Here is a 15,869-nt window from a genome sequence, read left to right as displayed (position 1 = left end):
ACACTCTGGAACCCAATAAAAAGACATTTATTGAACTTGTTTTTTTTTTCAAAATTTTCAAAATTTATATAAAAAAATATTTTACTCATAAAAAAACTTTATTTATGAGAAAGGTTTTTTACTCCATAATGATTGGTATAAAATGAGTACATTTCAAGTAAATGATCAACCTATATATATATATATATATATATATATATATATATATATATATATAGTCTAAAGATTCTTTTAATCATTTATAATAGAAGAAAAAAATGCAGTTAAATTCTTAACTAACTTCATATATTGCAGACTTAGCACTAGTATAGGCCCACACCGCTGGAAAATTCACAAATACTAAAGTGAATCAACTATATAACTGAAAAATAAAAACGAAGACTTAATATTTGAAAATTCACAATTATAAAAGAGGACTGACAATGTAGCAGTAAAACTTAAGCAGGTGATCTTACCTTCTATCATGAAATAGAAAATTGATGTGACACAGTGATGACAAGTTTCCCATATGTAAAGGCCTTCTGTTTTATTGTCCTGGGGAGGTGGGGTTGGGATGTAAAATCTCATTGGTACTATTTTCATCTTGAAGTATCAGTGCACATCCAACCAGAGATTGCCAGATATTTATAAAATCTTGGCACAATCAGGTTAGACAGGTGAAAAAGATCCAATCTGCTTAGCTTACACCAGGATTTGGAAAACAAAATAATTTTTTAAGTCTCTTTGTTTTTGGTGTATCTCTCTCTCAATGTGGGAAGAATTGCAATTCAGTTGGGATCTGATTTTTTTTTATCAAAGGAATCACCACTTATCAAGGCCCAGAGGCCACTCGAGGATAAGGGTGATGGATGCAAGAGTTGGAAATTGGACTTTGTCTATGGTGGATATAAAAAGTTGGATTCTCAACTTTGTCAAGAACGGGTTTTGAGTTAAGAAAAATTCTTGTTCTTTAATATTTAAATAACTGTCTATTTTTATAAGAAAATATATCTGTCACATATTTTAAACAAGCATTCAGTTTCGACACAATGGTTCGGTCACCAATGACGCCTAGAAGAGAAGACCCACCAGCAGATGTAGTCGACAACATATCAACTCCTTGATCTAAAGAAGATATGCCTATTGTTTTATCATGGCTCACACTTGGGGAGCTAGTTGCCGTTCCCAGGATGTAACAGCCATTCCAATGACATCTCCACAGTGCAGCATAACCAAGATACTCTCCCCAAATGCAATAGTGTCATAACAGGAATTATCAGCTGATTACCATGTGATTGTCTCGGAGATTAAAAAATAGAACAGCTATTAAATTTATAACTCTCCAGTTGTACTGATCAAAATACTACCTCTCATATAACAATACTTAAGTGAATATAACGAAATTTAAATAAATATACAATTCAGTTATTATTTTACAATGTATACGCATATGTATATTCAATGAGGTGCATACAAATAGGAGTATGGAGTAACCTAAATAAAGTTGATAAACTGTAAAACAAAGAAAACCAACCAATATTTAGTTTTAGTAGGGTGTTTAAATAACTGACAAAACTATGTTAGAAAAAAATGTAACAAACGTAACAATATGATAGCGATTTAAAATGAACTCTTGACGGAAGTTGACGTCATCCAAAGTCAACCTACTTAAAATATTAGCTCTTGTTTAGAGTTCCCTTATGTTAAGAAACAAAACATAAAGAAAAATCTGCATGATGTATTTGTGGTAAAACAAAAATGAATTCCAAAAAATTATCTAAATTAACCAAGTAGTTTCATTTTCATAAAGGAAATCATTTTAAGTCATTAATGGGAATTCACTGGCATTACGAGATAAATCTAGTATGTATGAATTATTGGGTTACCTCCCTTTTTTTTTTTTTTTTTTTTTAGATATTTTTTTTCAAAATGGTCGGTGAGGCAATCACTTTTTGAATGCTCATAAAATTTGATTTTCTTATTTAAAAATAAAATTACGTGATCAATTTACATAATTTTTGGAATATGATATTTTTGTTTAGTCATGGATTATTATCCATTATACAGATTTTTTTATTTTCATTTTTTTGATATGAGAGGAACTTTTGACAAGAACCAAAATATTTTATTAATTACAGTTTTCTTTTCTTAATCTTTTATAATCTTTTATTTCAACTGAAATTTTTATCTTTGTTTTGTTTCTTTTCTTTTTACTTTTTGTCTCAAGAACACCTTTTACAAGTCGCTGATGGCCGTTTTGGAAGGTGTGTGCCTTTAGACATTTTATGCGACATTGCCTTAGAGAGAGGTCATAAGATTAATGTAGAAAAGCTGATGGACAACTACATTAAAGAACAGGTATTTAGAACTGTTTTCTTACATTAGGATTCATTTAATTGGTCTTTTTTTTACAAAGGAATCACCACTTATCAAGGCCCGGAGGCCACTTGAGGATAAGTATGTAGTTTTATTGTTATAAAGAAAATCATTTTTAAGCCATAATTGGGAATTCAGTGGCATTACACCATAAATCTAATATGTATGAGTGTATGAGTCAAGGGGAATATGTTGGTCATCGTTAGTAGTGGAAATTTGGTAAATTGGATTACTTAAGGGAATGGTTCATCAAGAATTTGTTTACGTTGGACTTGACAACAACCATATTGTAGTCAGTTGGAAAGCAGGAAAATGGAACAGAGTTCCACAGGCATGCAGTTCTTTGTATAGAATTTAATTTTGACTGATGTCTAGGAATATGGTTCAAATCGGTATCAGTTTGTGTTTATTGTCTTTAAGTCTATCTTGCTGAACCACCTAGCCAAGAAATGTAAGATCTTTATTTATTTATGCCAACAATTTTGTTGTCTATTCAAATATTACCTCCAGAAAAGGAGAATATTTTGCATGTGCCTGGGTTCAGTTTCATCCCCCATTCCTTGCAAGAGTTTTCAAGCTAAGAATTAGAGAGCTCCAACTTATCAAAGACAACAGCAAAGAATGTGGTGTCATGAAAATAACAAATATTAGTAAAAAGCTCATTGTTAAGCGCCAGTGTTAATTGCAGACTTTCCAATTCTTTGATCACAGATTACTAAAGCACATTACCTAAATAAAAAAAAATGACTAAGCAAATGCTTATTAGTTATAAATTAGCAAAAAAAAAAAAAAAAGATGGAGGTTTATGTTAAAAGTCATCACCTTGGAAAGTTCTCCTTTTTTCCTCTTAGACGAATTCATGATGTTTAGTTCCATTCCAAGCAGCCCTGGCTAATTCATCTGTTGTAATTGCATTTTATGCTGAGTTTAAATCCGATTCTATCTATAGTGTTTAAACACTAATAGTCCTGGAAAAGATATGAATGAAAAATTTCTCCTCAAATAGGACTATAATAGCAATTTGTGTTCATCTAATTGCATACAAGGAATTGTTTGCAATTTTATCTTTAAAGATGAATAACCCACTAAAGAGTTCATATTAATGATGGGATGATTTCAATATTTTTTCCAATTTTCATCCAATTACCAATTCTATTTTAGATTACCGATTCCGATATAATTACTGATTCCGATTCTTTTTAAATCATTAAATATTTTGCTGTAGAGTTGTTTTTTTATGTGGTGGGGCAGATTATCATAAATACCTGTACATCTAAATTGTATTTTTACGTTCCCGTAGATCTACAGGTATTTATGATAATCTGCCCCCACTTTTGAGTAGTAGGAATTTATAGATTTTAGTTTTGATAGTTCGAAATATATAAATCTGTTTCATTTTATTAGTAGCAACAAGTAATGGAAAATTAAATTTAAAGTTTTAAACAAAGGTAAAACTGAAGCAATTAAAATAATCAATTTTGACATCGGAAAATAGGCAAAAAAATTTCTGCTTCTGATACCCCCAAAAGTTCCGATTTTTCTGATTTCAATTCTGATTAATCATCCCAATGCTAGTTCATATGCTGTTGACATGCCATAAAACAGATATACGAAATTAAGTCAATTTTATTATATAACCAAGAAAAGCTAACTTTTATTTTTTTTTATATTCATATATGGTTCAGTAATTATCTTTGATGAGACGTAACCAATTGTTTGTATTTACTTGTCTCTGCATGAGAGCAGAGTTTGACACATAATCAGTTTTTAGTGGGGGGGGGGGAGGAGAGGGAAAGCCGGTTCTCCAAAGAGGAATATTCAAAAATAAAAATTGCGACAATCTAAAATTTAAGAGATCTTAAGAAAAAATTGGTGTCCAATATCTATGTATCAAATTTAATGCAAATCCAAAATATATGAATTTCAAAAGTGAGTTCGTGCTCATATTATGTTCCTTAAAAACCTTTTAAAATACTCCAAAAGGAGCCGAAATTTAGGAATATTTATTAATTTATATCTAATAGCTATTGTTTAAACTTTACAAAAATTGGATGCATCTGAATTTTTATGAAGGACTTCCATTCCCTTTGTTTTACCGTGTTTGCATAAAACTAAACTCAACTATACATAGCTCACATTTGAAGCCCTTATGTATAGTGGCTGTGCTCATAAGTTCATAATAATCAATTCATTGTTTAGGAGTAAATGCTGTACATATTAAATATATAAACTGTTATGGGACTCTTACCTACCCATTTATGGACTCTTTTCAATCCTATATTAATCAAAAGACAAGTACTCTCGTGAATATTGGATGCTCTATTGATATCAAACTGATAAGTAAACCTAGCTTACATCACCACTTTTTTCTATCTTGTTCCTTTTTCAATATATCTTTAAGCTTATACCATGTTCTGCATTGTCTTTTTGTGGTCCCAACTTGGGTCCACTTATAAACCTATAACTATACCCAACTTTAGATAAATAGAGATATAACTAGAAAAATACACATCCCAACAGTATGTCATGTCCAAATACTGTCAGATGTATTTTGTTTAATGATATGCTCATTTTTTTTTTTTTTACAAGGTGGTCACCACTTATCAAGGTCCAGAAGCCACTTGGGGATAAGGGTTATTGCATGTGCAATACGTTAGTGTTGAGATTTGATTAAGTGTCTTACTTAAGGGAGCGGTTCATCAGGAATTTGTTTATGTTGGACTTGAAGACATCCAAGTTGTAGTCAGGTGGGAAACAGGCAAACGGAACAGAGTTTCACAGGCATGCACTTCTAAGAAAGAAGCTTTGTTCATGGAATCTACGTTTTGGTTTTGGCACAGATAAATAGTGGGGAAAAGTTTTGACAGTGGTTTCAGCTAGACGGGTGTTTTTCATGAAAGATTGGCGAGGGGGGACCAGAGATTGGAGCTCAGATGAGCACTTGCCATGGAAATAATGATAAAACAAGGACAGGCTCCCAACATCTCTCTTATGGGAGAGAGGTTGCAGGGAAGAGAAAAGGGCATCCCCCACTAAACCATGAAGCCTATTTTATACTCTGTCAAGGTATCATCAACGCTCTGATCCCCATCTGGCATCAATTGAAATAGATGGCTCTCGTCTTGGGGAGGTTCTATGTTTTGACAAGCTTCTAGGTTTGACCTTTACTCCTGATCTGAAATTGAACATGTACATCAGGTCTGTTGCCAGGGACGCTGGGAAAATGGTGGGATCCTTCTACCGCTCCAGAAGATATCTCACTACTGATGCAATTCTCTATCTGTATAAAAGCCAAGTACGTCCAAGGATGGAGTACTGCTGCCACATCTAGGCAGGAGCTGCTAAAAACAGCCTATCCTGCCTTGACAGAGTACGAAATAGACTTCGTAGTTTGGTGGGGGATGCCCTTTTCTCTTCCCTGCAGCCTCTCTCCCACAGAAGAGATGTTGAAAGCCTGTCTTTGTTTCATTGTTATTTCCATGGCAAGTGCTCGTCTGAGCTCTAATCTCTCGTTCCCCCTCGCCAATCTTTCACGAGAAACACCCGTCTGGCTGAAACTACTGTCAATAATTTTCCCCACTCTTTATCTGCGCCTAAATCTAAACGTAGATTCCATGAGCAGAGCTTCTTTCTCAGAAGTGCACGATTGTGGATCTCTCTTCCGTTTGCCTGTTTCCCACCTGACTACAACTTGGATGTCTTCAAATCCAACATAAGCAAATTCCTGACAAACCGCCCCCTTAAGTAAGACACTATCAAATCTCCAATACTAATGATTACTACAATACTATCTCATTGATTACTGTACACGCAATAACCCTTATCCTCGAGTGGCCTCCGGGCCTTGATAAGTGGTGACCCCCATGTAAAAAAAAAAAAAAAAAAAAAAAGTATTGGCTGTTTTTTAGCAGCTCCTGCCCAGATGTGGCAACAGTACTCCATCCTTGAACGTACTTGGCTTTTATATAGATATAGAATTGCATCAGCAGTGAGATATCTTCTGGAGCGGTAGAAGGATCCTACCATTTTTCCAGCGACCTTGGCAATAGACTTGATGTATGTGTTCCATTTATTGTGAAAGATCTGGATCTGCAATTTCTTTAGCTGTGATACTGTTACTCCACCTCCCTCAAAATGTATTAGAAAGTGGAAAATAAAGGGAAAAAACTTTAACAAAGAAAGAAAATTAGTTGATCAGCAGAACAAAGGTATAGGAAGTGAGGAGGAGGAAGTTGTTCACAAAGGAACACAAAGGCAGCTGAAATAGGATTGTTAATCAAGGTGTGGTTGTGACTGGAACATATCCCTGATATGACATAAATGAAATCAGACATAGAGGTTGATATGTTTAAAGTTAGTTTATGGACAGTTTTAGAAGAGTGGCAGTGGATTTTTCGACAGTTTACAAAAGTTAGGGACGGTTTATGGACTGTCTTGAGTTTGTGACAGTTGAGGACAGTTCCCAGTTTGGGACGGTCAGAGCAAATTGAGATGAGCTGATGTTAACTGATGGACATGATCTTGACAGAAGTCTAAGATGCGAACGTTAGCATTCAGAGGGCTGATGGTGCTACACACACACCAACTAATGTGCCGGAGTCTTTTATTTTTCTTGAGTTGTTTTAATTTTTATGATGTTATTTAATGCTGAATGCAATTATTTTGGTAAAAATTTTTATGTTTCAAGTTATTTATATTTTCAAATATTTGTTCATCGTGTTTGGTTTGGTTGTTTGGTTTTATAGCCTGATTTAGTAGCACGAATTACAAACTAAAGAAAATGTTATTTCTAACTTGAACATGACATACTGATTAATAGACAGGATCTCTGAGATGCTTAGACACAAGCTGGAGGATCTCTGAGATGCTTAAACACAAGATGGAAATGTATTTAAAATCTTCTGTTGTCGTTGCTCTATTCTTAAATATGTAATGTCATCAGATCTAATGATGTCGGAGATTGTCTGAATTGCTATTTGGTTTCTTTCACCACTTGAAATAGTTTTGTATGTAGACCAGAAAAAGGCACATTTTTTTACTTTGTGTGATGGGACAGATATATTTATTTATATAAAAATGTACAAATAAATGTACATTGGACTTTATTATATAGCGAAAGATTACTTTCTGGAATTACATTGCTGTCTTTCTAAATTTACTTACATTTTGCTTATCATCTGTCTAATCGGAAAAAAAAGTTGGACTCGATTCTCAGCGGCACTCTCTCCTCTAACCAGGTTCCATCCGGTTCTCAAGAACCCAACGGCTCGACTCTCTCAAACATCTTAACTCCCGGCCTTATATTATCTCATTTATGCAAATTAATGCGCAATCGACTTGAATTGTACTCTCACCAAAATAACTATCGTTCAAAAACAACACCTTTTTCCTCCTTTTCAGCATGACACGATTTCATGTTAAATTCCATATTTAAAAATAACTTTTAAATACATACAAGTCGTCTGAATCACATTTTAAGTTCTTTTAACAGCGACAACTTTTTCAAACGCAATAAAATCCGACTCGCATTGTACTTTTAGAAAATAAATCTATCGTTTAAAAACGACACCCTTTTTCCTTGTCAGCACAACAGGATTTCATTTTAAATTCCGCATTGAAATACCATTTCTATACATACAAGTCATCCAAATCGCATTTCAAGTTCTTTTAACAAGGATGACTTTTTCAAACAAAATAAAATCTGACTCGAATTGTACTTGAGTAAAATATTTTTCATTTAAAAACGATAACATTTTTCTTTTCAATACAACAGGATTTCCCTCTAAATTCCTTATTGAAAAACGACGACTTTAATACACACAGGTGGTCCGAATTGAATCTTTAAGTTCTGTTAGCAGCGATGACATTTTTTTTTTTAAAACAAATATAAGCGAATTTCATTCCAATTTTCACATTTAAAAACGATGACTTTAATGCAAACAATTAGACCGAACTGCATTCCAACACGTTCCTTTGAGGATGATAGTTAAAGAAATCCAACGAATCCCTCTGGGATTAACAAACAAAAAGACAAAAAAAGTCCGACTCACTTCATATCTTCAACCTTCACAGTTTGACACGACTCATTCAATTCTCTCTTTGACAACGCTTTTCAATTTTCAACGCAACTTTTAATTTTTCAGGTTTGACGCGAATCATTTAAAATTTTCCATTTCATCTTGGCCGCATTGGTTCCATATTTAACGCTGACATAGCTTCTAATAAAAAACAAAACCTGGACTCGATTCTCAGCGACACTCTTCGCTCTAACCAGGTTCCATCCGGTTCTCGAGAACTCAACGGCTCGACTCTCTCAAACATCTTAACTCCTGGCCTTATATTATCTCATTTATGCAAATTAATGTGCAATCAAACCTGCTGATTTGTCACCTTCTCGTCTCCCATCGCTCGGGTTTCGAGTTCACACATGCAGCCCACCTCCGTCACTACAGTCACACTCAATTTTCACTACAATTTGTTTTTTTTTTAAATTTCTATTTCATAACAGCGACAGATCAGCTCCCTAGAACCAGCCATTGTCAACGAGAAAGATCAGCTAAAACATAGTGCAGCAGTTTTGTTGAAAGATCTTGAAATTGAAAGAACTGATGATCGTTTTAAGTATCTCTTCAATCGGAATGAAAATGATTATGGTAAGTTGTTTTTCATAATCAATACCGTTTTAAATGCGCACTTGCACACGAGAATATCGTATAATTGTTCTTACATGTAAGGATTGAGGATATGCATTGCATGGAGAGTAGGATGAATATGTAATGTGAGTCTTAAAGACAAACTTAGATTGATGACCTCAGAGGAAGATTAAAATGTGAAGAGTATTAAGGAGAGGCGTGGAGAACAGAAGATTTCGGTGATGTATGTGCTGGAGTCTTTTGTTTTTTTGAGTTTGTTTTATTTTTTATAATGTCATTTAATGCTGAATGCAATTATTTTGGTAAAAGCTTTTATGTTTCAAGTTCTTTATATTTTCAAATATTTATTCATTGTGATTGTTTTTTTTTTTTTTTTTTATAGCCTAATTTAGTAGCACGAATTACAAACTAAAGAAATGTTATTTCCATCTTGAACATGACATACTGATTAACAGGCAGAATCTCTGAGATGCTTAGGTGCAGACAATGCTATTTAAAATTTTCTGCTGTGGTTGCTCTATTCTAGAAGATTGAATTAGAATTCTTGGGTTAGTGGATGTAGAACAGTTGAAGAAGAAGAGTTAGTGGACAGGGGCAAGGCAAAGAAAGTTTGAAAGGGAGTTATAATGATGAATTTGAGAGACGGATAAAGATTTGATAAGTGATAGGTTAGTTTGGAAATCAATTTCTACAAAACATTGAACACATGCCAACATGTAAAATAAATATTAAACTGTAGATGATGATATATTAAAACATGGTTTGATAAAGGAATAAGATATATATATGACAATATTTCTGAAATAAAGCGATGCTATTATTTACAGCATTTATGATTGAGACATTATTTACAGCATTTATGATTGAGACATTATTTACAGCATTTATGATTGAGACATTATTTACAGCATTTATGATTGAGACATTATTTACAGCATTTATGATTGAGACATTATTTACAGCATTTATGATTGAGACATTATTTACAGCATTTATGATTGAGACATTATTTACAGCATTTATGATTGAGACATTATTTACAGCATTTATGATCGAGACATTATTTACAGCATTTATGATCGAGACATTATTTACAGCATTTATGATCGAGACATTATTTACAGCATTTATGATGGAGACATTATTTACAGCATTTATGATCGAGACATTATTTACAGCATTTATGATCGAGACATTATTTACGGCATTTATGATCGAGACATTATTTACGGCATTTATGATCGAGACATTATTTACGGCATTTATGATCGAGACATTATTTACGGCATTTATGATCGAGACATTATTTACGGCATTTATGATCGAGACATTATTTACGGCATTTATGATCGAGACATTATTTACGGCATTTATGATCGAGACATTATTTACGGCATTTATGATCGAGACATTATTTACGGCATTTATGATCGAGACATTATTTACGGCATTTATGATCGAGACATTATTTACGGCATTTATGATCGAGACATTATTTACGGCATTTATGATCGAGACATTATTTACGGCATTTATGATCGAGACATTATTTACGGCATTTATGATCGAGACATTATTTACGGCATTTATGATCGAGACATTATTTACGGCATTTATGATCGAGACATTATTTACGGCATTTATGATCGAGACATTATTTACGGCATTTATGATCGAGACATTATTTACGGCATTTATGATCGAGACATTATTTACGGCATTTATGATCGAGACATTATTTATGGCATTTATGATCGAGACATTATTTACGGCATTTATGATCGAGACATTATTTACAGCATTTATGATCGAGACATTATTTACAGCATTTATGATCGAGACATTATTTACAGCATTTATGATCGAGACATTATTTACAGCATTTATGATCGAGACATTATTTACAGCATTTATGATCGAGACATTATTTACAGCATTTATGATCGAGACATTATTTACAGCATTTATGATCGAGACATTATTTACAGCATTTATGATCGAGACATTATTTACAGCATTTATGATCGAGACATTATTTACAGCATTTATGATCGAGACATTATTTACAGCATTTATGATCGAGACATTATTTACGGCATTTATGATCGAGACATTATTTACGGCATTTATGATCGAGACATTATTTACGGCATTTATGATCGAGACATTATTTACGGCATTTATGATCGAGACATTATTTACAGCATTTGAGATATTATTTGCCTGTTATATACTTGTAAAGTTCAGAACAAAGATAGATTAGTTTGAAAGCAGATTTCTAAAAATCGTCCAACACATGCCAGCATGTAAAACAGATGTCAAACTAAATATGATGATGTCATAAGCATAAGAAGTAAACAAAAAGAAACAAAAAAGTGTACTTATAAAAATTTGACAAAATATACAAAAATATTTAACACAGGTTAAATATGTTGATATTGTGAAAATCCAACGCACATCCAACAGAACTCCCATCTCTGCCAAAGAGACAACGTCGAATTGACAGAACACGATTCCGAGCAACACCATCGAATTGAATGAACACGATCCCAAGTAACACCATTGAATTGATAGAACACGATCCCAGCAACATATGACCAGAGCAATCCTTCTCAACTGACGCCGAATGACTTATTGGCCTGTTTTCTATAGCCGTTGAGCGAAACCCAACCGTCGCTGTGGACAGGATGGCTCTAGCCCATTGGCAGACTCCTGATCTGCAACTGAAAGGTCTTAGGTTTGCTCCTCACCATTGGTTTGTATTTTTTTTTAAGTTACATTTTAGACTACAGTTACAAATTCCTTATGTGTGTAGATATAAAAATGTTGACTTACCAAGACTTCTTGGAACCTATGCCGCAGAACTTATCTAGGCAGAATGGGAACAATGGAGAAAGAATGTTGTCATGTTGATGATTAAACCAGAAAAAAGATGCAAAAGACAGCTGGATTTTAGCAAATATGTTACTCGTTTCAGTGGTCAGCTCAAAATGGCAGGAAAAAAGAAGTGGACTTATGAGTTAGATTTTTATATTGATGACCATGGAACTAAATCAATTGATGTCTGATCCCTTGGTCATCATGAGATTACGCACTAGGAATAGAGCAACCACAACAGAAGATTTTTAATAGCATTTCCATTTTATTGTCTAAACATCTCAGAGATTCTGTATGTTGGGCAGTATGTCATATTCAAGTTATAATTAACATTTTCTTTGAATTGTTACTGATGCTACCAAATCTGGCTGTCCGCAAATACTGACCTTATTACCTAAAATGCACCAAACATTGATATTTTTTTTTTCCCTTGGCAAAATTTAATCATGTTCTGCAAAGTCAAAAACAAATCAACCAAACCAAACCAAACCAAACACTATGAATAAATAAAGATATAAAGAATTTGAAGCATAAAACTTTTACCAAAATAATTGGATTCAGCATTAAATAAACCAAAAAGAGTTGATATGCCATAAAGCAAAGCAACCAAACTCAAATTTAAGTGCTTCCCTCTCCCAAACTTTAGTTGAATCCTGAGTCACACCTTACAAGATTCACTCTAAGTTGGTATTCCGAAAATAAACTAATTTCTTTTATAAACTCAAGTCTATTTTTAGCAAAGAAGACAGAGTTCTATAAAGAAGGCAAAGTTTGTTGAAAGACCAAGTTCAACACTCACTTTTAGCGTAAAATAAATTGAGACATCTTTGTTTATATCTTATCTGAGAACATCATCATATTTGGTTTAACATTGTTTTATAGAAAACAATTTCTATTAAAACTCTGATGCCATCTTGCTTGTTTTTCATTTATACATGAATGTTTAAAGTGGTGGTAGAAAAGGCGAATGATACTATAAGTGATGAGAGGAATGAATGATGTAAATAATTTGAAAATAGAAAGAAACTGGAGAGAGCAGGGAGAAAGGAAAAAAAGCCATAGAAAAAGTGGAAAAAGAAAGGAAGTAAGAAAGTTGATGACATTACAAGAAAGAGTCTTTTATAATATTATAATCTGAATCTGTGTTTCAATATAGTCAGTTTTATATATTTCTAAAAACCCTTAGATGACACTTATTACCAAATACCAATAAATGTTTATTACCAAATACCAACAACGCACAGTCATTTGCTTTGTGGACTTTGCTTCAGCATTTAACTCAGTGGACTGGACTGAGGTGCACTATGGGAGATAATGCATGCAGATGGATTTCCACCCAAGCTGCCTAACGTCATCAAAATATATTTCTGTTCCATTGCTTGGATCACCTACAACAAACTTACAGAGCTTTCTAGTGTCTCTGTTGGCCGTAATTTCATCCTAACTGACCTTGACTACACTGATGATATAGCCATTCTTGAAGACAACTTTGCTGACATCCAATCAGCCATAGACAAAATGCACCATTTTGTATCTAAGATTGGCATGAAAGTGAATTCTTTGAAAACAAAATTTCTCTCTGCAGGATTCCAATTCCCCAAGAAAAGCACAATTCTACTCCATGGAGAAATCCTAAAGAAGGTCAATCACTTCAAATACTTAGGCTTGATGTTTATCATCATGGATCATGTCCAAACAATGTCCAGGCACTCTTTCAATCAGCTATAACCTCGTCTGGTTTTGACCCGCGATCATAATAGGTACGAAAGTTTGGATCTATCAAGCACTTGTACAGACAATTTTTTTCTACAGCTGCAAAATTTGACCAATGAGAATTGCAGATCTCAAAAGGCTAGAAGTGTTCAACCTATATTGCCTCCACCAAATTCTGTGGGGTCTGGTGGCATGATTTTGTATCCAATACCCAAATCAGGACATGATGACAGATCATTCTCCTCAGCCAATCTTTTGTAAAGAGGAAATTTTGCTGGTTCAGCCATGCTGCATGCCACAACCCAGGATAGTTCATTTATGAAGCAATAGCCCTAGAACCACTTCATCATCATCAAAGCTGATGTCGAACTTAGCTCCAATCCACAGATTGATATTCTTCACCGCTAATCCTGGCACTGATTACCTATCCCTATGGACTGTTGTCCGTGGTTTGTGTTCATCTAGGATGTTGTTCTATGAGAGAAGCAGGCTCAACCAATCCTGGGTTAATGTCACCTCAAATATTTATAAAACCATTTTTAAATGTTTTAGATGGTGTGTGAGGAAATATTTTGAATATTTTATATGTTAAGAGAGAGGAGAAAGAAAGGGTGAAAAAGAAACAAAATATGACATTCAATGCAAATCTATGTTTCCATAGTTTTATATATTTTCAAATATTTATAAAAAAACACATTGCATTTCCAAAGAATTTCCATAAATGTTTAATAATATATATAACAAATATTGATCCAACAACAGCTCATGAATATTAAATAAAAAGTTAGATGAAAATTTTAAAAGCATATTATTATAATCCACACATTGAGTCTAGGCTTCATTTGATCCTCATAGTTTCTAATACACATTTTCTGACCATTGTGAAAATAAAAATATTCAGATTACGAAAATAAACTAATTTCTTTTTATTCTATCTTTAATGTCTGCCATTGAGAAAAAAGTTTAATGCTCTCTTATCATTTTCTCATTCGTTTGCAGAGTTTTCCAACCCAAACAGTTGCATCTTGTGTTTGCTTCATAACAATCAATTGAGCGATTCTGTTAATGCAAGTGACCAATGCACCTTGGTTTTGAATAAAACCTGTTTTTATGCTGAAGGGGGAGGTCAGCGATCTGACCAAGGATACATTCTCGGACAGGTATGTATGAGAATTATATTTTCAGAGAATGGGTATATTTTACGCCTCCCTGCTTAAGTTGTCAGTCAAAAAAAATCTTTCTTTTTCCGGAAATCACATTCGTTTACAAACTTACAAAGGTTAAATTATGACTTCCTATCCATCAATCATTTCTCCATTCACCTAATAGCTCTTGTTCTGTAACAATAAAAAAAATTCTCAACATAAATAAAATCACTTTTTATTAATAAATTCCTATTCTAGTAAGATCATACATTTGTTTAAAATAGCATTACAAATTGATTTTGTTTTCTTTTTAGTCAGATGTTCTTTTTATCGACTTATCTAAAGAGAGCTGTGTAACAGACGATCAAAACTGTTTGAATTATTCAAATATCAGCAGTGGTTCAAAATTTATAAGAATTTAAAACGATAAAATTTGTGGTTTTCATTGGACAGTTTTCTTTAACCCTTTAACGCCTAGAAAGACTGTATGGTCCTCTTTCAAAAAAAAGCTTATTACTAGTGAACGCGTTGCAGAGGGCACTGATGCTGTTTAGAACTCGTCTAATACGTGTTGTGTCGTTTGATACAACAGTTGGCCGCACATGCTTCAGTCAGTGAGTGTGTGTGCATTCGTACATTACTTACCTAACTGAATTATAACTGTGAACCAAGGTGAGATAACTACTTGAATATGTTGCATATGATTGATATGATCTTGCAGAAGGCTCTGACACCTGCTTTTGTCAGTTTTATTTGGTCCTGGTTCATTTTTCATGTCATATGACGAATAGGACTATACAGTCTTCTTCCATTATTATTTTTATTAATAACACTTTTAGTAAAAGTTGTGTTCAGGTGTTTGTTACAGCTTCTAGATTGGAAAAAATTGCAAAAAAATTATTTAAGTTTCTCCAAATTATTTGGGCGTTAAAAGATTAAGATCCTTTAAAAAAAAATGTGATCCAAAATATGAATGCCCCATTACAAGAAATTTAGTAATTGATATGAGCAGAAATTACATAAAGCAGGAGGGAAATAAGTCTGCCATTTATCCAAGTGCTTAATGAATGGCAAATTGGCAAAATACGAAAACTGATTTTTAGTTTTAATTTTAAATTCTACTTAA

At 33.4% G+C, this 15,869-nt stretch overlaps 1 protein-coding gene across 2 annotated transcripts in view; it reads left to right on the top strand.

Annotated features, from left to right (window-relative positions):
- The window catches only part of LOC145287866 (alanine--tRNA ligase, cytoplasmic-like), a 108,157-nt gene that overhangs the window by 47,340 nt on the left and 44,948 nt on the right, over positions 1-15,869 (top strand). For both annotated transcript variants that reach the window (XM_080135746.1, XM_080135747.1), the window contains 3 exons: positions 2,207-2,337; positions 8,864-9,008; positions 14,598-14,758. In XM_080135746.1, coding sequence (XP_079991872.1) covers positions 2,207-2,337; positions 8,864-9,008; positions 14,598-14,758 — 437 coding nt within the window. The remainder of the gene's footprint in view (positions 1-2,206; positions 2,338-8,863; positions 9,009-14,597; positions 14,759-15,869) is intronic.

Source organism: Euprymna scolopes, chromosome 11, assembly GCF_053919585.1.
Source record: "Euprymna scolopes isolate OS-2025 chromosome 11, ASM5391958v1, whole genome shotgun sequence".
NCBI classification, from domain to species: domain Eukaryota; kingdom Metazoa; phylum Mollusca; class Cephalopoda; order Sepiida; family Sepiolidae; genus Euprymna; species Euprymna scolopes.
This window is presented reverse-complemented; position numbering and strand designations above follow the sequence as displayed.